General features: G+C 29.4%; 2 protein-coding genes and 2 long non-coding RNA genes across 8 annotated transcripts in view; 2 read left to right on the forward strand and 2 right to left on the reverse strand.

The window, feature by feature from the left end:
* The window catches only part of aop (ETS variant transcription factor anterior open), a 125,653-nt gene that overhangs the window by 71,635 nt on the left and 27,672 nt on the right, over positions 1–26,346 (forward strand). Inside the window, exon 1 of one of the 4 annotated variants that reach the window (XM_003701910.3) lies at positions 16,828–18,104. The exons of the other annotated variants lie outside the window; for them this stretch is intronic. The gene's annotated coding sequence lies outside the window, so the exon portion shown is untranslated. Of the gene's footprint in view, positions 1–16,827; positions 18,105–26,346 lie in introns of those variants that run through there. 4 annotated transcript variants of the gene reach the window in all.
* Positions 3,069–6,562, forward strand: LOC143265035 (uncharacterized). 2 transcript variants are annotated; one of them, XM_076534659.1, is made up of 3 exons: positions 3,069–3,781; positions 3,911–3,979; positions 4,218–6,562. In XM_076534659.1, exons 1-3 carry the CDS (start codon positions 3,558–3,560, stop codon positions 4,258–4,260), a joined length of 336 nt encoding a protein of 111 aa, XP_076390774.1. In that variant the 5' UTR covers positions 3,069–3,557; the 3' UTR covers positions 4,261–6,562. The 2 variants fall into 2 exon arrangements, with proteins under 2 accessions (XP_076390774.1, XP_076390773.1); XM_076534658.1 differs by having other exon boundaries at positions 3,911–4,082; positions 4,218–4,315.
* Positions 3,822–4,220, reverse strand: LOC143265036 (uncharacterized). The gene is made up of 2 exons (XR_013039107.1): positions 4,144–4,220; positions 3,822–4,015 (listed from the first exon to the last, which is right to left on the reverse strand). It is a non-coding gene; the product is annotated as an uncharacterized LOC143265036 (long non-coding RNA).
* LOC143265039 (uncharacterized) lies at positions 12,124–14,632 on the reverse strand. The gene is made up of 2 exons (XR_013039111.1): positions 12,305–14,632; positions 12,124–12,210 (listed from the first exon to the last, which is right to left on the reverse strand). It is a non-coding gene; the product is annotated as an uncharacterized LOC143265039 (long non-coding RNA).

Raw genomic sequence — 26,346 nt, forward strand, 5'->3', positions numbered from 1 at the left:
AAAGTCACGCATTAAGTTTTCCGAGCACAGTAAAATGGCCATCGGCGTAATAGTTGACCGCTCCGATCTAACCCTAATATCGTAGAGGGGCTTATTTTTTATGCATGAAACGTAAGTGCGTGTCGTTCGCACGATTATCGGGCAGAGACGGAATCCGTGTCAACGCAAAACAGAATCCGCGTGGCCGAGAAATGCACTCAATTATGCAGGACATTCGAATCACGGGGCAGAGATATTCTAGTCGCGTGTCCGCAACCAAATCTGATTCGATCGATTGCGGCTATTCGAGAATTATCTGCCCCCTTCGCCCCACCATGCTGCTTCTTCGACCACCGAACTCATCGGTCAAACATCATTTGCGAACCGATTAAATTATTTCGTTCGGTTCGAAGCGAACGATCGACGCCATTTTCTAACCTTCATTCGGGTGCATCGTTCGAATTTTTATCAGATGTTTATGTGGTTGTTGTAGTCATTATCGCGTCGATTTGGAAATAAAAGGCTGATAAGATTTAAGTACGTTGGTTATACAGAGGGTCGTTGCAGCAAATCTTTGTAGAGTGTTGGGTTTCGGGAGTTTTTTTTGGGAAGTTGGGGATTTGAGTACTAGGGAATTTTGGAGCTTTGGAATTTGGGAATTTGAGTACTAGGGAATTTTCAAATTGCGGAATTTTAGTACTGGGGAATTTGTAAATTCTTGAAGTTGCGAGTTTGAGCACTAAGGAATATGGGAATTAGAGAATTTGTGTAATAGTAAATTTAGAAATCTGGAAAGTTTAGTACTAGGGAAATTGGGAATTTCGATGCTAGTAACTATATATTTGAGGAATTAGGCAATAGAGAATTGGGAAGTTAAAAAGTTTGAATACTAGGGAATTTGAAAATTGTTGAAATAGACTACTAGGGAATTTATAAATTTGGGGTGGAAGGAGTGAACTCTAGGGAATTTAAGTACCAAGGATTTCATAAATCTGAAAATTCAGGTAATAGGAAATTTATGAATTTGAATATTTGAACACTAGGGATTTTTGAAATTAGGGAATTTGTGCACTGAAAAATTTAAGTACTAGGAAATTTTGAAATTAAGCAATTTCAACTCTAGGAAATTTAAAAATTAGAAAATTGGAATTCCTAGGGAATTTTCAAAGTTAGGAACTGGAGTACTAGGGAATTTTTAAATGTGATAATTTAAGTACCAAGCAACTTTTAATGTGAGTACTAGGGAATTTATAAAGTTAGGGTTTTGAACACTAGGAAATTTTAGAATTGGGAAATAATTCCCAGGGAATTTTGAAATGTGAGAATTTAAGTACTAGGGAACTATTAACGTGAGCACTAGGAAATTCATAACGTTAGGGTTTTGGACACTAGGGAATTTTAGAATTGGGAAATAAGAGTCCTAGGGAATTTTGCAATGTGAGAATTTAAATACTAGGAATTTTTAACGATAGTACTAAGGAATTTATAACGTTAGGGTTTTAGATACTAGGGACTTTTGAAATTAGGAAATAAGAGTATTAGGGAATTTTGCTATGCGATCATTTAAGTACTAGGGAACGTTTGGCTTGATTACTAGGGAATTCATAAGGTTGAGGCTTTGAACACTAGGGAATTTTAGAATTCGGAAATTGAAGTGCTAGGGAATTTTGGAAGTTAGGAATTGGAGTACTAGGGGATTTTAGAATTCGTAAATTGGAGTACTAGAGAAATTTTAAAATTGAGAACTGAAATACTAGGGAATTTTTAAAGTTAGGAAATTTAAGTTCTAGGGAATTTGGAAAGTTGAGAATTGAAGTTCTAGGGAATTTTGAAATTGGGGAATTGGACAATGTAGTACTAGTAAATTTAAAAATTATGGAATGTATTAAGTAATTTTTGAATTTCACTACCGGGAACTTTAGAAATTTAAACATTTTGCAAATTGTAGCACAGAGAAATTTGGAAATTATTTAACTCAAAAATTCTTATTTTTAGTAACTTAAAATTTAAAAACTTAAAAGTTAAGAAATTCACGAATATAAAAATTCGAGTACATAAATTTCACTAAAAATTGATATTGCAAATAAACTTTAAATTATGATAATTGACTATTACGTACTATTAAAAAATTCATGAGGATGGAGGTATTAGCCTTGTTTACTTACGATGATGTATCGAATTGAAGTTTGCTTATCATGTTAGAAAATTCCCCATTTAATTACGAAAAACCGTTCAGATGCAGATCCTTTATCTCGTTCTACTTCGTTGTATCTTATCTCGCTTTGTAAACGATCACGTTTAATTGATAACAAATACAACTTCCGTGGATTTGGTGCACTGATAAGGGCTTTTAAAATTGTCGTACAAGAACTCAGAATCTTTGAGAACTATCAAAAATAACGAAATTGTTATACGAACACTGATATCTCTATATTTGTGTACTTAAATATTTGTAAAATTGCAATTGATGTTCCTGTAGCAACAAATTTAATTATTATTAATTTCATGTACTTAAAACTGATAAAATATCTTGAGAATTTTCAATAAAACGCACGACAATCTTAGAGATAATTTACGATGACCTTCCCCTTCTTTTCTTATACATAATTGTTAATAATATTACAACATATCTGCAATTTATCAAAACAATACTTCCTAAAACGATAAGGATTTTTGTTTCAATTGAAAGCATGGAAATTTTGACTTTATTGCAGCTATATTAATTTGGATTTATTGAGTAATTAATAACAGATTTGTAGTAATATTTTACTATGTAAATTACTTCTCATGTTTACAAATACTTCTTCAAAATTATTTCTCATTTTTTAAACTTGCAGTAATTTTCAAATGTATATCCTTTTAAAGTTACAAAAACTCTAATTTGTATATTTACACATTTTAGTATTTATGAACTTTTAGAAATTTAAAAATTTTCAAATTGACAAACATTTAATAATTGTCAAATATTTCATAATTTTCAAATTGTAAAATATTTCATAATTTTTAAATTGACAAATATTTAAAAGTTGAAACACTTTTCAATTAACAAACATTTAAAGATTTAGAAATTCTCAAGTTTAGATATTTTCAAAATCAAAACACTTCAAACTTGTATTATGTTAAAATTTACAATCTTTTACAGATATAAAAATTTCCAAATCAACAGACTTTTATAATTTATCAATGTGCGCTCTTGCAAGAGATTAAAATCATAAAATCTGCAATGTACAAACTTCCAAATGTTCAGATCAATAAATCTATAAATTTCCAAAGTATATTTTCAATTTTAAAAATAACTATATTAAATTTCAGAAAATTAGAAATTTTTTAGTTAAATTTTTATATCTACAAACATACAAGTTTAGAAATTTTCAGATAGAAAAATTTAGAAGCATCTTGAAGAAATTAAAATGGCGGAATAAATAGAATAGAAAGGTCTACAACTTTAAAATTAGAATCCGACAATAGAAACTGAAAACTAGAGCCCGACGGATGCACGTCACGAGAAATAATTAAATAAGTCATCGAAGGACGTTTCGACCGAGAATACATCTACCGAATCACGATCTGGCGAAAGAATGACAGAGAAAGAAACAGGGAAGAAAGAGAGAAGAAAGAAAAGTTTAGTAATCTACGTAGATGTTGACGCAATCGAGGAATTCCTCCTGCGAGACGGAGGAAGGAAATTGCGTTGCCCAATTAGAAATCGCGGGAAACCGCAGAAAGAAAGGCCAAGAGACAGCGAGGAAACTACTAGGAAGAAGGAGAGAGTAAAGGAGAGAGGAAGGGAGAATCAGAAAGAGTGAGAATGTTTCGAAACATCATCGTACTTTACCGCAGGATGATTATCCAATTCAGAATGTATTTGGTTAGCCACAGAGAAAATATTCTACCGTGTGCAACTAAAATCTTATATATTAATTACTTCTAGAATGTTCTTTGACGGTTACCGAATGACAGCTAACAAAAAATATCTTCCCGAAAAATGTCTTCTTGACAGGTTAGGAAACTGCATCATCTTCATCTGCATATTTCACTATCGAAAAATTAACAGTGCATAAATACAACCCTTCATATTTTGAATCTTCAACTAAAGAATTATGGTTGGTCCTTAAATACAAATTCGTAATACGTAAATAATGCGCGTCGAATTGACATATGAACCGTAAATTAGCTAGGTTACAGAAATCCTTTTCAGGCGGTCATAAATGCGGTTTATTTGTTTTTTTCCATTACAGGAGATGGCGTTCCAGTCAGCATAAATATACCAACCTATTATAGTGTCCTTATGTTGGCGTTAATCGAGCTTCGTAAACAAATTCATTGTGTTGCCTCATCTGCTTCGTTTTACATTCGTACGTTTTGTAAAGGTTAGAAAGTGAAATGCCTCGTGGAAAAGAACATTCAGGGAGAGAAAAAGCGGTGATCGATGCTTTTCGCATTGAAGGCAAAGGTTACGGTTATGTTGTGAAACAAATAGGTCGTTCAAAAAGTGCTATCGACGATTATAGTGAAAGACGTAATGAGAAGCGTTGAAATTTCCCGCGAAAAGTGTTTGTGACATAAACGTGAAATTTTACGATTTGGTTTTAACGCGAAGATATTGGTTAAGTGTGAGATTAGTACAAATTAAATGTTGTGAAAATTATTCATAAAATTATTATAACATCTTTGTGTTAAGAAGAAAATGTCACAACTGAAAATCGAAGATAAATCAACGAGACGTTCAGTGTAAATGCTTCGTTAGTACAGATTAGAAAAATGTTAGTAAAAATATTTATTCTAAAGAAATTAATGTTTTCTAGTTACAATTTGTCTTTTATAAATTATATTTAGTGAAAAAAAAATTTAATTTAAATACACTAGACAATTTTAATTCATATTTACGGAATGTACAAAAATTGTAAAATATTTTTCGAAATATAATTTCGGTTATAGGTTATGGTATGAGATTACCGCTTCACAAAAAATACTCCATACTATTTATGTCTTACAGAATAAATAGTAACTATTGATACATTAAAAAATTATTTGTAACTGTATTGAAACACAACAAAAATTTAATTTTCATGCAAAGTAGTTGGTACATAAATTTGTATACACTTTAAATAGTTTACCGGAAATAGTACTACGTAATTAGATTAATCTACTCGTTCCCCTGACGTCATCCCATAGGAAATTTCTGGAAAATATTAGTTTTACATATTTAACGTTTTTTATTTAACTTGCATATTCAGTTGTTTATGAATTAAAACTTGCAATAATTGACACACTAAATTATTAAATATAAATTATTATAAATTATTAAAACCTAGTGTGTTTGCCATAAAATACAATAAAATTTCTTTTAAACGGTTGGTATATTTATGAAAAGTCTAAACATAATTTTTATAAAATTTAACAAGCAAAATGAATAAGAATAAAACTTAATGGAAAAGGAACGAAAAAGAATAAAATTTAATGGAAAAGGAATGAAAAAGAATAAAATTGAATTGAAGAAAAATGAAGAAGAATAAAATTAAATTGAAGAAGAATGAAAATGAATAGAATTGAATTTGTAGCCATTTTACAATTAGCAGCTGAGGTCAGTAACGAAGATTGGCGACCAAGGATTAAAATAATTGAACGCTTAGCAATTCCCAGGACGGTACACAAGCATGGGAATCGATGGCGAAAACTCGTCATGAAATCCACGAAGTTCCTCGTTTGATCCACGGCTCTCTTTCTCTTCGCTGGTTGCTCTTTCTTCATCTCCGCATCACGTTCTCGTGCAATTACGCCATTGCATCTCTCACCTCCGTCTAATTTCAACACCGCGAGCCACAGACGCAGTACCAGAGGCCGATAAAACGACGGAAAATCAAAGTTCAAGAACGCGGGAGCACGAATATCGCGCAGGAAAAGACGCGGAAAATAAACGACGGAAAAAGCGGAAACGAGACTGGGATAATTGAATAGAAACATGAAGGGAACGAAATGGTGGTAAAGGAAAAGGTGAGTGCACAAAATGGTGGTACATGCGCTCGTGTATAGTTCAGAGGATTCTTTATGATGAGGACACGTATGCGAACGTGAAAAATTTTAGAGTAACATATATTTTTATTAGGTATTACCGTAGTAGCGGTACCAGGTATTTTTAATGTACTTTAAATATTTAAGTTTTCGACGTTCCGAATTTTTAAATATGGACATTGTATTCGTGTCTTCGTATTTTTAAGTTTTTCTGTTTTCGAAATTATAGATGTATAGATTTGTAAGTTTTCAAGTCTGCTACTTCTCAAACTTTTATACCAATGAATGTATAAATTCATACAATTACAAATTTTTCAATTGTTATTGTGAATTACTAATCTATTAAATTTTTCAATTCTTAAATATATAAATTACCAAATTACTAAATATTTCAGTTACTGAATTCATATATTTCTTCATTTTCAAATTTATTATTCCAACATCTGTAAAGTATAATATTCCTATATGACCATAGATATGCATAGCAATGTCACTATATCACAGTATCCTCAGAATCTAACATCCCTAGGTACCAATAGCTGTATATATCAATATCTTTATTTCCGAATATCCCTAGAGCTCAACAACACTAAAGGCAGATATCTCTAGATCCCAACATCCTTAAAATCAAATATCCCTAGACTCCGACGTCCCAATTTTCCTGGACCCCAACATCCCTAGTTCGCAATATTCCTAGATCCCAATATCCCCAAATCCCTAGATCCCAATATCCCCAAATCCCTAGATCCCAAAATCCCTACATCAAAAAATCCCTAGAATCAAAAATTCGTAGATCCAAGGATCCCTAGATCAAAAAAATCCCTAGACCCCAATATCCCTAGATTCCGAAATCCCTAGATCCCAACATCCCTAGATCCCAATATCCCTAGATTCTGAAATCCCTAGACTCCGAAATCCCTAGATCCCAACATTCCTAGATTCCAAAATCCCTAGATTCTGAAATCCCTAGGCCCAAAAATCCCTAGGTTCTGACATTCCTAAACCAAAAAATCCCTAGAGCCCAATGTCCCTACATACCAAAGTCCCTAGATTCCAATGTCCCAAAATTCTTAGATCCCAAAATCCCTAGATCACAATGTTCCTAGACCCAAATGTCCCTAGATCCCATTGGTCATTCCGAATATGCATACATTTCCAATTACCCACAGATAAAAATCCCCAATACTCTAAAATGGCAACACTTACAAATAACTGTTTCCCTGAATCTCTCTAAAATTCCTAAACTAACAATTTTGCAACTCGTCAAATCCCCAGACTAAATTCTCATATCCACACATCCTGAAATTTGAAAGTTTCCATATCCCACGGTACCCAATTTCCGACGTCTCGAAATTTTGAATACGTCCCAAAATCTTCGGATTCGAAAAAGTCGAAAAGAATAAAAGAACAGGTTTCCTCTCGAGTGGCATATTTTTCCGCCGCGATACCAGATTTGCCGTAGACTGTACGAGGAGCGGTGGAAAGTCGAAATAATTGGCATAAACGAAGTATGAAATACGGAGGTGAAAAACGAGACGGGGTACGGTCGAACAAGAGAGACGGAAGAAGAAGAAGAGGAAGAAGACGAAGAAGAAGGGAACGTATCGAAGCGTGGAGGGGATCGGCGTCATTTCAGTCGTCCTCCCGGATGTGCAGCATCATTACGTGGCATTCTTCGAGGCTGCAAGATCTCCCTTTCTTTCTTCGCTCGACGCGTTGACGTAACCGCGACAAAACAAATTCCTTTTCTAAAAACGAGATATTCGGAATTCTGATCGGTCTGGTTTCAGCTTCTCCGGACAACACTCATAACAGGAGTGTTTTTTTCTTTGAAAAAATATGGAGAAAAAGAAAACAGGAACCTTGCAGACAACGATTCCGTCTGACGTTCGCCGATTGTACCGTGGCGTCAGTCTCGTTCGAGTCGTTTCGGATTTTGTATTGAATTGGAATTTGCATGGGACGGTTACGAAATGTTCAGAAAATTTTGTATCTCATTTTACTTTTGAAACTTGCTTATGCAGCTTCTGCAGCTTGGTCTGCAGTTTACTTTCTTGGTACGGAGTTTGATTGGATTTTTGTTATATTTAATATAGTGATGCTTCTTTTATAGTTTAATAGAAGAATGGTGATGGAAACACTGTACTATAGTAGGAATGTCGTGGTGTTGTAATAAAATTATTGTAGTAGATATATTATGGTACAATTGTTACATTTTAATGCGAATTACTGTAGTATAATATTAACTAGTGTATTACACTAATATAGTAATACAATAGTAACTATAATACTCTTACAATATAATATAAATTACTACTATACTAATATGTACTATTGTAGTATAATGTTATTATGACTAACTATACTACTATAATAAGGATACTATAGTGTAGTAGATATGTTATGGTACAATTGTTACATGTTAATGTGAATTACTATAGTATAGTATTAACTGTTACTCTAGTATATTATTACAATAGTAGCTATTATACTCTTACAATATAATATAAATTACTACTATACTACTACTATACTAATATGTACTATTGTAGTATAATGTTATTATTACTAACTATACTACTATAATAAGGTTACTATAGTGTACTAGATATGTTATGGTACAATTGTTACATGTTAATGTGAATTACTATAGTATAGTATTAACTGTTACTCTAGTATATTATTACAATAGTAACTATTATACTCTTACAATATAATATAAATTACTACTATACTACTACTATACTAATATGTACTATTGTAGTATAATGTTATTATTACTAACTATACTGCTATAATAAGTTTACTATAGTGTAGTAGATATGTTATGGTACAATTGTTACATGTTAATGTGAATTACTATAGTATAGTATTAACTGTTACTCTAGTATATTATTACAATAGTAACTATTATACTCTTACAATATAATATAAATTACTACTATACTACTACACTACTACTACCTTATTACTATACTACTACTATGTACTGCTGTACTACTATAGTATAACGTTATTATAATTAACACTACTATAGTATAGCATTGTAATAGTCGCTACTATACTACTATAATATTATGCAATACCAATTACTATACTATAGTAGGGTAATATAGTATCAATTTCTATACTATTATACTACTATTATACAATCTCATTATAGTAATTCTTGTACTACTATAATATAGTATAAAATGAACTACTATACTGCTATAGTATACTGTTACTATAATATACTGTTTTACTACTATTTATATAGTATATTACCATAGTATAATATACTATACTCTTATTGTATACTATTATAATAACTACTATACTCCTACAGTATACTATAGCATAAACTACTATACTATTTCAAAATTCCATTATCACAATTTCTCTAACAAATCAGAACATCTACATTTATCTATTTATTTATTTTTATATATATCTTTTACAAGAAATTTTCTTTTCAACCATTTTTATACCAACAATTTATTTTTATATTTGATTACGTATTTTTCTCACAAACAAGTTTTGAAATATTTTCTATGACTTTGTCGTGTAAAGAACAAACTTTTTACGCCTACATATATCTAAATATAAAATGACCCTTTCTTTAGAACCACCCTTAAGCCACCGAACACTTTAAATGTCCTGCGGTTAAATGTCAAAACCATACAGAATGCTAAATTGAAAATTTAAAATGCCAGTCTCTGTTAGGTGAAGTAAACAATGCTGGGAATTAAATAGCTGAACGATTTTTTATGATAATAAATTTGAAATCACAAGTAAATTTTTAGTTTTATTTTTAATATCTGCATGGTTAGGAAATTAAGAAATTTAGTAATTTTGGAATTTTTAAATTTGTGAATATTAAATTAGGAAATTTTTCAATTTAAAAATTAGGGAATTTACAAATTTTCCAATTTAAGAATTAGGAAACTTCTAAATTTGGGATTGAAAAATTTTTAAATTAGGGAATTTAGGAATTTTTAAACTTGAGAATTTTTGAATACTACAAATATGAAAATTTGGAAAGTTAATATATAAAATTTTAACACCCTGAGAATTTTTTAATCTGAAAATTGGAATTTGATAATTTAATATCTACAAATTTTGGAAATATGAAAATCAGGAAATTTAGAGATCATAAAATTCAAGATGCAGAGAACCTGAGAAGATTAGAAATTCTAGATTTATTGAATTTGAGAATTTTTTTTTCTAATAGGACACAGGGTTAAAAAGCAACGTTGTTGGTCCACCTGGATTTTCCGGGGGATTGTCAAGCACCGAAAAGATTCCCGAGGAGGCGTAACATTAATCATGGTGGAGGTATGTGCCAAGGCTCGAGGTCGAAATCTTTTTTTTTTTCTTCCTTTCTGAAAGAACGATGATCCACAATGGACTCCTCGGATCTTCCTTGCTTACGCTTGCGTCTGATCGATCGAAGAAAGGATCCGCCTGAAAAGTTATCGGCTCCTTTCTACCCTACTCAGGGACCTATGAAATCTTCAACTCGAATTCCAACGGATCTTGTTCTAAAAGAACCACCGACACAATATTTTTCGACGGAAAACTTTCAATACACCCACCACCGAACAACCTTTCAATCTGTCGCTTAAACTTGTGTCAACATTTTTCTCGATTTCTTTCTTACTGATTCACTCTTGTATGTATTTTCTTTTTTCTTTCTTTTTTTTTTTTGATGCAATTTGAGTTTCTTTTTTTATCGGTGGTAGAAATTGGTTCGCGAATTTGAGTGGAACGGAGATTTTGATGTTTTTTAAATTGCTTTGTGTTGAGGAGGATTTTTGAATTTTTGTGTAATTTATAGGTTTATTTGATTTTTATGAATGGCGAATTTTTAAGGAATTGGATTATTTAGATGACGAGTGATCAATGGTTAATTTTCAAAATTTAAACTTTTTTCGAATTTGCAAATTGAAACGTTCAAAAATTCCTACACTTTCAAATTTAAAAATTTCCAAAATTCAAGTTTTCCGAATTTGAAAATTACAAAATGTACTGAATTGCATAATTCCAAAATTTCTCAAATTGCAACATTTCCAAATTTCAAAAATATAAAAATTCCAAAATTTCTTAAATTTTTAAAAAACCTAAATTCCAAAATTTAAAAATTCCAAAATTCCAAATTTCAAAAATGCCAAAATTTACCAAATTCCATAATTCCATATTTCAAGAATTCAAAAATTTCCCAGATTTCAAAATTTCTCAAAATTCAAAATTTACCAAGTTCCATAATTCCAAATTTCTAAAATTCCAAAATTTCAAAATTTCAAAAATGCCAAAATTTCAAAAATCCCCCAAAATTTCCCAAATTCTATAATTCCAAATTACAAAAATTTCCCAAATTTCAAAATTCAAAAACTCAAAATTTAAAAAATCCCAAAATTTCCCATAATTTACCAAATGCCATAATTCTAAATTTAAAAAAGTCAAAAATTTACCAAATTTTTTAATTCCAAATGTCAAAAATTCCCAAAATTCGAAAATTTACCAAATTCTATAATTCCAAATTTCAAAAATTCCCAAATTTAAAATTCCAAAATTTGAAATTTTAATAATTCTCAAATTCAAAACTCCCCAAAATCTCAAATTCACTATTTCCAAACGCCCAAATTTATGATATTTACAAATCCCAAAACGCAAAACATCGATAAATCAATTCCAAACAACTATGAACACCAATGACATCAAAACCTCTCTAAACCTCTTTAAAGTCGCCATCGCCTCTCCCAAAAATTCAAGAAATTTCATCACTCAAATTGCATCTGAAAAAGAAATTCCACGTTAAAAATTTAAATAAACAACGCCTACATTTATTATAAGAGCATATATCATTCGAAAGAGCATATATCATTTTCCACGACGAACAAGAATACAGAGCGGATGTGAAATGTGCTGTGCACAATGGACGATTAGCGATGAATCAGCTGATTCGATCGATAAGACGTTTCAGCGTTTCCTTCCTTCATCCCTGTTCGAGAATGGATCGTGGAGAAAACGGGAAAAAAGCGACACGGGGAAAAGGCCGAGCACAAGAATCGGTGGTACTCATAAGTCAGCCAGGATATAACAGGTAAAACAGGTTTGTGGGCGTCCAGAAATGTGGGCTACCTGCATCGGTTTTCGATGGGATCCTTCTTCAAACTCGCCTGCCGATTCTTGCGGAAGAAAACCGAAGAAAGGGGAGAAACGGGCCACCCCGTGCACCTGTTTCGTTAAACCGATTATTGTCTCTTGAGTGCAGTATTTTCCAGTGATTTTATTGCAATAATTATTATTATTAGTTAGGCTATATAATTACTTTTAGACTGTAGCAGTTTTTTATTTACTTCTTTTTGACAGAAAATGACGTTCAGGTTATACACATTATTGCACGACTTGACAGTGTAATAGTTAAATACAAATTGGCGCCATTTTCAAAACTTTCGTTTAGGTTATACAAATTATTGTCCAACTTGACAGTGTAATTATTAAATACAAATTGGCGCCATTTTCAAAACCTTCGTTTAGGTTATACAAATTATTACCCGACTTGACAGTGTAATCGTTAAGTACAAATTGGCGCCATTTTCAAAACCTTCATTTCCATACATCGCTTACAAAAAAAATTCTTAATTCCACTACTCAAGTCATTTTGTAAACCCATGGTTGCACCGTTTTACACTCCACAGCGACAACTTCATTTTGTTGATGACGTCACTTCGCTATAAGCCACGTGTCATCGAATAGACTTATCAGTATATCTTGCAATTACTTCCTTAACAATTATTATTATTGATTTATCTGAAAGTAACTCTTGAAGCAGAAACGAATTGTGTTGGGAAACAGTGAGTATTTATTTCAAATAACAATACATAGTGACTGTCATATTTTCCGACGAGTGCTTGATCGCAACTTCACTTCATGTTGCGTAGTAACAGTGTTAGGAATCAATTTATTTAATAAAGTTTCTTGAAAATCAAGTGACGGTTTAATTACAACCTATTTCTAATAATTACTTTGTTAGTATCATATAGTATCATATTATCATATTGTCATGTTCTTATATCATTATAATTGTTATAAAATCATAATTATAGTATTAATCTTGCTGGAATATTATCATTAGATTATATTATTGTATTGTTATATTATCACAGTATCATATTGCCATATTATCACATTATCATACTTACATTTTAACATATATTAAAATTTATTTATTAAAATATACAAATGGTAATATGTATTAAATATACAATATATATAACATGTATTAAATATACAATATATCTACTATGTATTAACTATATAATATATATAATATCTCTATTAAATATACATATCACAATATGCATCATAATACAATTATTACACAGCTGAAAATATCAACAAAGTATGACGTAATATCATAACACAATACCATAATCATACTGCTAAAAACATTAGAGTCATATCAGTACATTATTATAACATGTAACAGTATAATAATGACATAATATTTACAAGAAACGTAACAAAAAAATTATCAGTCCGATTTAAATAATGTATGCATGTGTAATAAAACAACGCACGCGAGACACTTAGTCGATTCGACGTGTCTGAAAGATGGCCGTAAAGACGTCTTTATGCAAATTCGAATAAGGAAATAAAACAGGCACACACAGATCATTTTAATCGTTTGCGTCAGTTAAGGAGAAAGATTATTCACTTGTATCGAAATAAAACGAGGAAGAGCTCGTGATCGAAACGATGAATATTGCCCGAACAAACAAAGATTTCGTGCGACAATCGACGGAAACAAAGAGAAATTATTTTTCGGAGATTATTACGCTATTGATTCGTTATCTCTTATCGGCTTATTGGAATTATTCGATTCGATTACTTCCACACGGTTTTTATGATCTAACAATTCTACCGGAACGTCATATTCTTGTTTGTCTGTAAAAACTAACACTTTTTCTCTGCTAACCAAGCCGGATACTCTTCCTTGAATTACTTCGTTATCACTTTGTTATCGCTTCTCGTGACTCATGCGCAGTTTCATTCTTCCGATTAATTGTAAACCGTTCTGTTCAATCTTTCCGATGGTAAATAGTCGCGTTCGAAAGTGAGGTTAGTTTACGTTACGTGTCAAAGGACTTCACTGAATTTTTATTTATACTTATTGTTTATTGCCCTCATTGTTATTGTACGTTTATTGTTTTATCCCGCACTTTTATTTTATGCTTTTTATTGAAACCACTGATTTATTTTGCACTTTTAATGCGCGCATTTTACGCACTTTACGATCGTAGGGCAACTGCACCTAATATGGAACAGCGCCTAATATGGCACCGCGTCTCCGCAAACAAGTAGCAGAATCTGTGACCGTGGAAAGTATTTCGTTATGAACAGAAAATTAGTATTAATACAAAAGTACATTAGTATTAGTACAAAAGTTTCTGAAAGGTAAGTTAAATATTTAAAACTTTTAGTGAAAGTAAATTGTGAAATCTCTGTATGATTTATCAAATTTATTTTCGTGGAATAATTATTTTGATGACGAAATGGGGACGCAGTTGAGTGTTATGTTATTGTTAAAAGTACATATTGAGTGCATACACATTGCTAATATTATGTAGTATTATGCTTTTATCTTTCTAAGTACGTTATAGATAATAATCAAAATAATGGGTCCAATACTTGTAAACGTATTTTAATATAAATATTAAATTTTGGAATTTTGAAATTTCAAAATTTGGAAATGTGGAAATTAAAAACTTTCAAAATTTAAAATACGAAAATTTGAAAACGTAAAAAATTAAAAATTGATAAATTTAATATAAATATTAAATAAATTAGACATTTTTTTGTAATTAAATAAATATTCGTTTTTTATAAAATGTAAATTTTTGTTATTTCTTTTTATGTATTTTTAACAAGTTACATATCAAGTGCCATTTTTATAATTTATCAATTCTGAATATTTTTACAATTTTTATCGTAATATCAGGATACTTAAAAGTATTGCATAATTATCTGTTAATATGCAAATGTATAGTAATTTTAGCATATTATAACGGTAATTCGTTAGAAAGGAAACGTGTCACTATTTTTAGGAAGCTTTTAGTCAGGTGCTACATATTAGGTGCAATTATCGATATCTGGATATATCGAGAATGTTGTTGACATATCGATAAGGCGAATCGAAACAGGTGTGATTGAAGTGGATGTGAATTTCCAAATCTTTAAATTATAAAATTCTCAGTTTTTAATTTTTTAAGTTTTCAAATTTCCATATTTTAAATTTTGAAATTTTTTAATTTCCACATTTCCAAATTTAGAATTTCAAAATTCAAAAATTTCCAATTCCAAACTATCAAATTTCTGAGTCCCAAAATTTCTACATTTCAATTTCCAAATTTTCAAATTTCTAAATCCGAAAATTTAAAAATTTCCAATTCCAAAATTTCAAATTTTTAAATCTGAAAATTTAAAAATTTCAAATTTCTAAATCTGAAAATTCAAAAATTTCAAATTCCAAATTTTCAAATTTCTAAAATTTCCATAATTCAAAAATTTCAAATTTCTAAATCCGAAAATTCCATATTTCCAAAATTCTAAAATTTCAAATTTCTAAATCTGAAAATTCCAAAATTGCAAAATTTCACATTTCTAAATCTGAAAATTCCAAAATTGCAAAATTTCACATTTCTAAATCTGAAAATTCCAAAATTGCAAAATTTCACATTTCTAAATCCGAAAATTCCAAATTTCCAAAATTGCAAAATTTCAAATTTCAAATTTCTAAATTTCTAAATTTCAAAAATTGCAAAATTGCAAAATTTCAAATTTCCAACTCCCCATTTCCTCAAACTTCCTACCTCAAACCCCCAAATTCCCAAAAAGTAAAATTCCAAACGTAAAATTCTCACACCTCCAATTTACAAATATGTAAAAGTAAAAAATTTGCAAATTTGAATATTCAGAATTTATATTCTTTTCGATACCGTTAACCTTTCTGAAATTTCATCGCTGAATAGATATCATTGTTATTTGCATTTATTTGATATTTAAAGACATTTCATAACAAAGATCGTGATACAATCACCTTAAGAACGTGTAATGTTAAATTTAATACTCGTTGCATACCACCTGCATTCCTATTCAATGTATCCTCTCCTTGTTCGTACTATCGATATTATCGACATATCGTTGAAATCGTTGAAATTGTTAATCGAGCTTTAGGACAGAAAAATGCATTAGACAATAGATCTATCTTGTACTTCATCTATGGATAATGTCGATAATCTGTCGTCCAAATATCGATAGTCGATAGTCACATCCCTAACCTCAATTGATTTAAATATATTCGATGTTTTATAGTTAACCTTTTCTATAGTTAAATATCGATTAGGTATCGTTAAGGTACTGGTAATCGATAGTCGTAACTCCAGACTCAACTAACTATAAAAATTTAAAAATATATTAGATAATAAAATTGTTACGGTTACATATCAATATCGATAATCGTCACATCTCAACTGTCAAAAAAGTAATAGAAAATACATTAAATGATCAATTATGTATTTTGTCTGCAACTAAATATTGGCAAGGTATCAATAAAATATCAATAGTCACCTTTAGTCTGAATCAATTGAAAGGTAATAAGAAATATATTAGATAATAGGACTATTACATCTATGCATAAATATCAATAAAGGTACCGACAAGTTATCGATAATCAATATCCATCTTCAATACAAACCTATTGAAAAAAGTAACACAAAATATAACAAATGATAGGTTATGTATCTCGTTTACAGATAAATATCAATAAGGTATCCATCCTCAACCCGACTGAAAAGAGTAACGAAAAATATATTAAATGATAGGTTTATCATACGTCCGTCCTTGGCTAAATATCAATAAGGTATCGATAACCGATAACCATCAGTCTGAGAAGAGCAATGAAAAATATATTAGATGATAGGTTTATGATGCGCGACTGTGGTTAAATATCAATAAGGTATCGATAAGGTGTCGATAATCGATAATCGCATCGGCAGTCTGGACGTATTTAAAAACGTAGCGAACGGTTCGACCTCGGGGAGACATTTGAACCCGGCGAGAAGCAGGTCCGCGTCGCGTCGCCAGTCAGAATCGCGATTACGAGGAAGCTACGAGGAAGTCGGTAAAGCCGCCCCTCCATCGTTCCACGGTATTTCCCACTCGATTACAACGCTTCGATTATTTCCGTTCGCGCCGTATAATCGTCCATCTATCCGTCCTCGTTCGACCCGTTCAACTCGTACGATCCGGTGGTCCATTTGTCTCCGTTCGTCGAACGCGTAATACGGCGCGGTTAGTCACGCGCATGCGCTCTGCCATTATTCCGTGGGGGCGCGGAGTGGGGGGAGTGGCGGCAAGCTTCCAGCGGAGATCGCGGTTCGCGACTCAGTCGTTCGCCAGCTCCGACACCGGGTGGATCTGTTTCGTCGAGACGTTATCCGGTGACTTTCAACGGCCAGCCGGACAAATCGAATCGTGTCCGAGGTGAAAGGAGATCCGTTTCGTTCGTGTTCCGCGTCCTCCTCGAGTCCGTCTGCTCTACCATATTAACCCCCCGTCTTCGATAAGACTTCGACGAGAGAGACAGGAGTGTGATTCGAGTGGTGCCGATACTGTGATACACACTTAGCCAACTGTAGATAGGCTCTGTGATATACGCGTGCACACATGGATATTTCCATACCTCTGGACTTTTCTCGTTATATCGGAATGATACTCGCATGAGAGATATCGGAAACTATAAACGTTCGTCGCGGATGCTAAGTACGTACGTTGTGCGCGAAGATCAAACGAACGATAGTATGCATGATCGTTACGAGCTATTTGGAGTGGATGTATAAATATATGAAGAAGAGAATCGGAGAAAAGAGATTCGAGGCGGAAGAAAAGATACACGTGGTCGGTCGGTGTCTCGAGGATACCTGTGGATGCCAGCCTGGAGTCGCGACGTATTAGGGCGCGGATTTCTGCCCGATGACCGCCGTACAGATTCGTTTCTACTTGCCAGCCGATCTCCAACGCTGATACTACGCCGCGTCAGATGGTTTATCGGCTAAGCCGCAATTGAGGTAACTACTTTATTGTCTTTATTTCCTGCGTCTTCTTTCTTGCATGCACTTCCGCGTTACGCTTCGTTTCAATACGATACTGTTTTTAACCCTTTAACCACGGTTCTCGAATCTATTCTACATCGCACATTTCGCGTCGGTTTTTAACCCACTTCAAAACAAGATTCTCGATTCGACGCGCATGTACACAACGTTTTTCAAATAGACCAGCATTTTAGTAAGAAATCGGTGGCATCTTTATACATATTTTTATTTTATATTTATATTTTTATCTTTTATATTCAATTTATCTCTTCATACTTATTATATAGTACATTTTTATTTTTGTGTATATATTGAGTATTTCTGTTTTATGAATTATGTATTCCCTTTATGAAGTATTGTAATTTTTTTTATACATGTAGGTATTTATTTATGTTAAGTGTTTATTTAAGTGCAGTTTATTATAGTTCTTACTTTACTTCTGTGGTATTTATTTTTACTTATAAATTATTAGAGTACAATTTTGTATTTACATATTTATTTAATATTATAGTATTTTTACAAATTTATTAAACAGTGTATACCTCTTTTAAAATATTTAAGCTCGTGAAAAATAGTTCTTTGACTAACAAACCATTGTGTATTTTCGAACGAGGAAAGTGTGTTTAACTTTGACAGGGTCAAATGTGACCCTATCATGGATCTTGAGAGTTGACTGATGTAACCAACTATTTTTGGTCATTACCAAACATCCAGTAACAACCGTTATTTCATAATGGTTTCATGTTTGGTTAAACCCGCTGAGGACCACCTGGGTGTCTGGACACTCAAAGTCTCTCTTGAAACTTTAAAATACGTTCAGTTTTGGAAGAGTTATGAAACACAGGGTTTGTATACAAGTCTGTAAATTAACGGAAGAATATAATGTAGACAGCCGACGTAATAGTTTAGACTAAACTTCAGTTTGGGTTGTTTGAAATTATGTGCACTGCAATGATTCTAATCCGGAGCGTGGAAAATGGTGGTCTTTGGCGCGCAAATTTGAAAAATGTTGTGATTTGTTATTGCGTCAAAAATTTAATTTTTGTTTACAGTTTTAGCGACTAACAGTAAAATTACCGTGTTTTATATTTTCTTTTTAGTGTTCGCATGGTTGTATTACAAACTAGAAGAATTTATTAATGAACAAATTTACTATTGTCTGAATGTTTGCATGTTTCGTATTACCAATTTTGTAAATACACGAAATTATGATATATAAACAACAAAATAATTTCTGACAGTTAAGATTACTGTGTGATTTATTAACTTTTGAAAATTTTTGTTTATGATTATATTATAAACTTTGTAAATATATTAAATGATGATAAATAAACAAAAATTAATTTTTAACAACTAACATTAAATATTCTGAATTTTTAAAACATTTTGCATGTTTGTGATTATTATATAAATTATAATAGTGTTCTAAATTTTGATAAGTACAAATCATAGATGAATGAAATAATAATTTCTAAAATTAAAATTACACGGTTTCTTAATTTTTGGAAATTTTGCATGAACAATGTATGCATAGTTAATTTTATAAAAGTGCATATCGTAATAACGGATAATTATTTTCCAAGTTTCTTTGAATCACCAGCTTTTTAATTTAAATAACGCGTTGACGTAAATAATGATTCTATCTTGGAAATGATTTGAAACACTAAGGTTCTGAGTCATGTGAATTTTTTTTAACTCGCTGTCGACAACCTGTCTCGCATAGTTCAGCAAATTACAGGCTAAATTAATAACGCTTAGAATTATGGTCACGATCGCTATCGGCCGCATTAGGAATAGAGTTTACTCTTTAACTTTTGATTTGGTTTAATTACCCATTCATTTTATTCTTAAAATTGCACGCTGCAACCTCCATGCGTTCTTCAGAATATTCTCATGGGTCGTATCATACCCACATTTCGCACTTAAATTAACATTTGTAATTGTACTGTATTTTGTTCTCGAGCTAACGTTTTGAACTTGATATAATCTTGTTTAAAAAATTATATTTAGTGCATTATTGAAAAAATAAAAATCACTATTATAGTAATTTATAGTAATAATTATTATTATAGTAATAATAATTTAGTAGTAATAATACTAATAATAATTATTTAGTAAAATGTTTGTAACAAAAATAACAAAATAATTTATATAAATTAAAGAAGGTATAGAAATGACATATTAGGTTGGAAAAATGTAGTTTTTAATTTTTATAAATACATAATAGTAAGAAAATAATAAAAGTGATATATTTTCTACTACTTTTAATTATTTAAAAATGTAATGTTTGACTTAGAAAAAATAACATAGTTTTGAATGTTGCAAATTTACATTTTGATAAGATCTAAGAAAAGACTATAATTTTAAATGGAAAGTTGTAATTTATTTATGAAAGTTGTCATTGCTTTACGACTCACCAAGTATCATAATATATAATTTTTAAAGATTGCAAGTCTAGTAATTAATTAAATATTATTCACAATTTTTGTACAATTTTTTAAAATTTAATTTCTAATTTTTTAATAATTAAATATTGTTCATAAACAATTTCAACATAAAGATTGTTTAAATTTATTTTCTAACTACTTTATAATCAAATATTTATAAACAATTTATAATATAACAATCTTTATAAATTTAATTACTAACTGCATAATAATTAAATATTTTTCATATAACTTTCCTTAAAATTTAATTTCTGATTACTTAATAATTAAATCTCAATAATAAATAATTTATACATATTAGTTTTTATTAATTCACTCACTAATTCTTTAATAATTAAACATTTTTCATAAATATTTTTTATATAACATTTTCAAAACTTAATTTCTGATTACTTAATAATTAAATCTTAATAATAAATAATTTATACATAATAGTTTTTATTAATTCACTCACTAATTCTTTAATAATTAAACATTTTTTATAAATAGTTTTTATATAACATTTTCAAAACTTAATTTCTGATTACTTAATAATTAAATCTCAATAATAAATAATTTATACATAATAGTTTTTATTAATTCAATCACTAATTCTTTAATAATTAAATATTTTTCATAAATAGCCTTTATATAACTTTTCTCAAAATTTAATTTCAAATTACTAGATAATTAAATGTTACCCATAAACATATTAAATTTATTTAATTTCCAATTAGCTCACAAATAAATATTAATCCTAAACAATTCATACAAAATTTTGTTTATTTAATTCCTAATCGCCTTACAATATTTGCATTTGTATTTTCTCCACATTTAATTTCTAATTGTTTCACAATTAAATTCTATTAGCTTGATATTTAGATTTTTTCTTCCCGCGTTTACTGGAAGTAGTAATGCGTTGTAGTGAACACTTTGAAAACCTAAATCCGTTTGCTAGTTTGTCAACTATAGTCACATGTACTTGTCATAAAAAACATATTGACTTAAAGTATATTCAGAGCATACGCTTATTTGGATATTTAAATTTTCGCGGTTATTTTGACGGCCGAGTTCGAAAGCGTCCTAAGTGCAATCTATTATCGATGACGTCAGAAGCCGCGAAATTTCAAATGTCCGAAGACAGTGACGGTAATTACAACGAATTATTAACTAGTTAATACAATAATTAATTAGTATTAATTCGATATATACCACCAAAACAACTTCGAATCCCTACACAAAATATAGAGCAGTAAATTGTTATGTAATTTACATAGTCAGATTTCCTGAATCGCATAAACAATGTTTTCGAGCGTTGCAATAAAATATAAAATTAACTGAATATTTTTCCGATTCGAAGCATTTGGAATTATATTAAGCTTCTTTGATGACAAATCTAGTTATTTTGAAAGCACATTTCTTGGTGAGAAGACGATTCCTATTATTTTAACAGAAATTATAAATTTAACTTTGGACTTCAGGTGATACATTTCCACACGTATATTTTTAATTTTATCGACTCTGTTGAATATCCGAATTCAAACACAAATGGACTTAGACCACTTTCAAAATAAACGACTGATTTATTGTTAAACCGTTGACTCAACCAAGGATTTTCAAGAATAGCTTAACGCTGCGAGAAATTGTCCTAAACTGATAACTTGTAATTATACGCGGCTTATCATCGAGCGTGTTTATCGAATTTAGGCACACTGTAAACACACTTCCTTTCCGTTATTTCATTTTTTCTTATACGGCCGAGCACGTGTCAATATAATGAAATTCTGCGTATCATCGTGGTAAAAAATATTTTTAAAAATGTTTACTCGTGATTATCGCGAAATTAATATTCCGGATGGCCAGATGAAATTTGTACGTGACTTTTTATCGTTTATTTTAACGAATAAGATGGACAGGGGTTAAGGTGATATTATTTTCGATATCTTTACTTGGGATGATACTGCAACTTATTAATTTTGTGTACGCGATTTAGAATGATTTTTAATATTTAAATTTGTAATAAATAATATTAATTTTTAATATGGAAATTTATATTTATTGTTGGTAATTTTTCATTTTTAAATTTGTAGCAAATAATATTAATTGATAAAATGTAATTTTATTATGGTTAATGCTGATTTTTAATTTATTAATTTATAGTGGTTAATAGTGATTTTTAATATTTAAATTTGTAATGAACAATATTAATTTTTAATATGGAAATTTATATTGATTATTGGTAATTTTTCATTTTTAAATTTGTAGCAAATAATATTAATTGATAAGATGTAATTCTATTATGGTTAATGCTGATTTTTAATTTATTAATTTATAGTGGTTAGTAGTGATTTTTAATATTTAAATTTGAAATAAATAATATTAATTTTTAATATAGAAATTTATATATATTAATGCTGATTTTTAATTTCTAAATTTATGCTATTTAATACTGACTTTTAATATTTAAATTTATAGTAAATAATATTACTTTTTAATATGTAAACTAATAGTGATTTATATTAATATTTAATATACTTGTGAAATTGTAGTGACTTTAATGTAAATAATGATTTATAATAATGGTTTTTAATACATAAATTAATAACTAAATTTTAATATATGAATTTATAATAATTTATATTAAATATTACTGAGTAAATTTGTACTAAATTACATTGAATTTTAATGCATAAATTTATACTAAATTAAACTTGTTTAAAATAGAAAAGTTTATAATAATTTTTAATAAATAAATTAACATTGATATATACTGTATTCTAATGTATTAATTTATATTAATTTTTAACATGTAAATTAATACTGATTTTTATTACATAAAATTATGTTAATTAATATGAATTTTTATTGTATAAATATATACTAATTAATAATAATTGTTTATATTAATATTAATATAAACTTTAATTTTGTATAAAATTACTATTAAATATTTATTAATATTTAATATAAATAAAAATGAAATAAAACGATTTTAATTAATTTAATATTAATTTATACTGATCTGTGACATAAAACTAAAATAATTCCATAATTTCTCAAATGACTCATTTGTTAAAAAGATTTGCACTTTTAAAAAACAATGATCACTTTATTAAAAAATATTATTATTAAATAGAAAATATTATAAATATATAAACAACATTATTATTAAATAGAAAATATTATTAAGTAGAAAGTATTAATCCATAAATATTAAATATTAATTTTATCTTAGCAAATTGAAATTTCACCCCATCATCAATTTAAAGATTTAAAATTCCCGCCATTAATATCCAACATCTTTTTACAATTTTAATTACCATTTAAATTTTACAGGAACACCCATATATTATAAACTTTGGTAAAACTAGAAATTCTTGTGCAATTTCTGTCAATTAAGATATTTTAGAATAAAGATAAGACGACTTTCTGAGAAACTTGTCGCACAGAGAGAAATATGTCATCGAGGTTATGATGGCTGGGTTTTCCTGCTGTTGTAATGGAATACCAGCCGGAAAGTAATTAATTGAAATTCAAAGAGGAAAACTGGCTTATTCTTCCATAGAAAATGCTTTAATCCATAATTCAATTACAACGTAAATAATACTTGCATATTTATTAATTAGAGAGATTTCCTTCCCACTCAATGTTCACCGAAAATCAATATGAATATAATTAAGCGAAAAATTGCTTCTTCAGACAGATCAGTGTATAAAACAGTAAGATAATTTTTATACGAAAGGTTTATATAAAATAATAAGATAATTTTTGTATCGTTTTATGAAATCTTTTTGTAAACAATTTTTAAGTAAATAATAAACAATAATAATTAAATGAGAGTAATTTAAAATTCAAAATAATTAGAAGTAAATAATAAATAATTTTTTTTTTAATTTTTTAACAAGCAATAAATAGTTTTATATCTTTTTACAGAATTTTGCAGATATTTAGTTTTCTTACCAAATTTATAGGGATTTTTATTTATTTTTATTTTTTATTTTTATTTATTTATTAATTATCATACATATATATTTAATCATTGTTATTATTTATTATACATTTAATTATTATTATTATTATTTATTATGATTTAACAACTAAAATATGAGTGTGGATAATTAACATAAAATAACCAAATTATTTTTCAATAATATTTAATTACAATCAAATATGTTGATAATTTTATAACAGTTTAAGGAATGAAAACGACAATATCAATCACGTAGCTTTGATTTTATCTCACGAGATAACTAATTATGCAATTATTTCGCATTAATTATGGCTCGCGTTTCTCGTTTCATCGCCGCCGATGCTGTGTAATTAATGTTGTCAGTATGAGTTGTCGTACTATCACGAAGTTGTTCACTTTTTAATATGTTATCTTACAACATGAATATGTAATTATTACCGCAAATATGACGATCTAGGTATACAATAGTGATATATAAAGACACAGGAATGGTGGAAAAAAAATGTTACAAACTAATTTATTCTAATTTATTAAAAAAAAATATATATATATAATAATATAGAAATTAATATTAATAAATTATTTAAATATAGGTATCTTTTGAAAACTAGGTACATTCTAGTTAGTTCATTAAATTCAACAAATCCTAGCTCTATTTCTTTCCTTTAGATATTGGGATACAAGAATCTAGGGATTTTTATCCAGGGATTGATATACATAGGAGTATAGAAATCCTGGGATGTTTCTATGCAGTGATGCAGGAATCTAGGGATTTTTATATATAGTGATACAACAACTTAGAGATTTTTATACGCAGCAATGCTCAAATCTAGGGATTTTTACGGACGCGATGCAAGAATCTAGGGACCTTTATATGTAGTGATATGTGGATCTAGGGATTTGTATAAATAGTAATACAAGAATATAGGGCTTCTTATACGTAGTGATGCCTGAATCTAGGGATTTTGATTCACACGGATACTAGAATATAGGGATTTTTATATTTAGTGATATGTGGATCTAGGGATTTTTATATATACTGGTACAAGAGTCTAGAGATTTTTATTCGCAGAGATAAGAGAATCTAGGGATTTTTATATGTAGTGATTCTTGAATCTAGGGACTTTTATTCACACGCATACAAGAATATAGGGATTTTCATATTTAATGATACGTGGATCTAGGGATTTTTATATATACTGGTACAAGAGTCTAGAGATTTTTATTCGCAGACATAAGAGAATCTAGGGATTTTTATATGTAGTGATATTACGGGTCTAGGGATGTTTATAGAGACACAAGAATCTGGGTGTTTTTATATGTAGTGATTCTCGAATCTAGTGATTTTATACATGCGGATACAAGTACCTAGGGATTTTTATATAATGACGCATGAATATAGGGATGTTTATATACATATAGAGAGACAAGAATCTAGGGATATATATACATCTAGAAATACTCGAAAATTAAAATCTGAAAGTATGAAAATATAATCATCTCCAGTTACATATATATTTAGTGATATTAGCATCTAGGGACCCCAGGATATTGAAGTCAAGCATAGAAACCTAGTGATTTTAAAGTATAACAATCTTAAATTAAAGATGTCTGGGAATATAAGAATCTAGGGACCCTAGGAAATCTGGAAATTGAAAATTAATGTATTACTAGGGATATGCGTATGTAGGAGTGCAAATATCTAGGGATATAATAATTTGAATATAATAATAATCTTATAGTAATAGTCATCTAACAATATAGGGATATAACAATCTGGGGATTTAGAATTGTGGGAATGTGGAAATCTAGGGATATAGAA

Source organism: Megachile rotundata, chromosome 8, assembly GCF_050947335.1.
Source record: "Megachile rotundata isolate GNS110a chromosome 8, iyMegRotu1, whole genome shotgun sequence".
Taxonomy (NCBI): domain Eukaryota; kingdom Metazoa; phylum Arthropoda; class Insecta; order Hymenoptera; family Megachilidae; genus Megachile; species Megachile rotundata.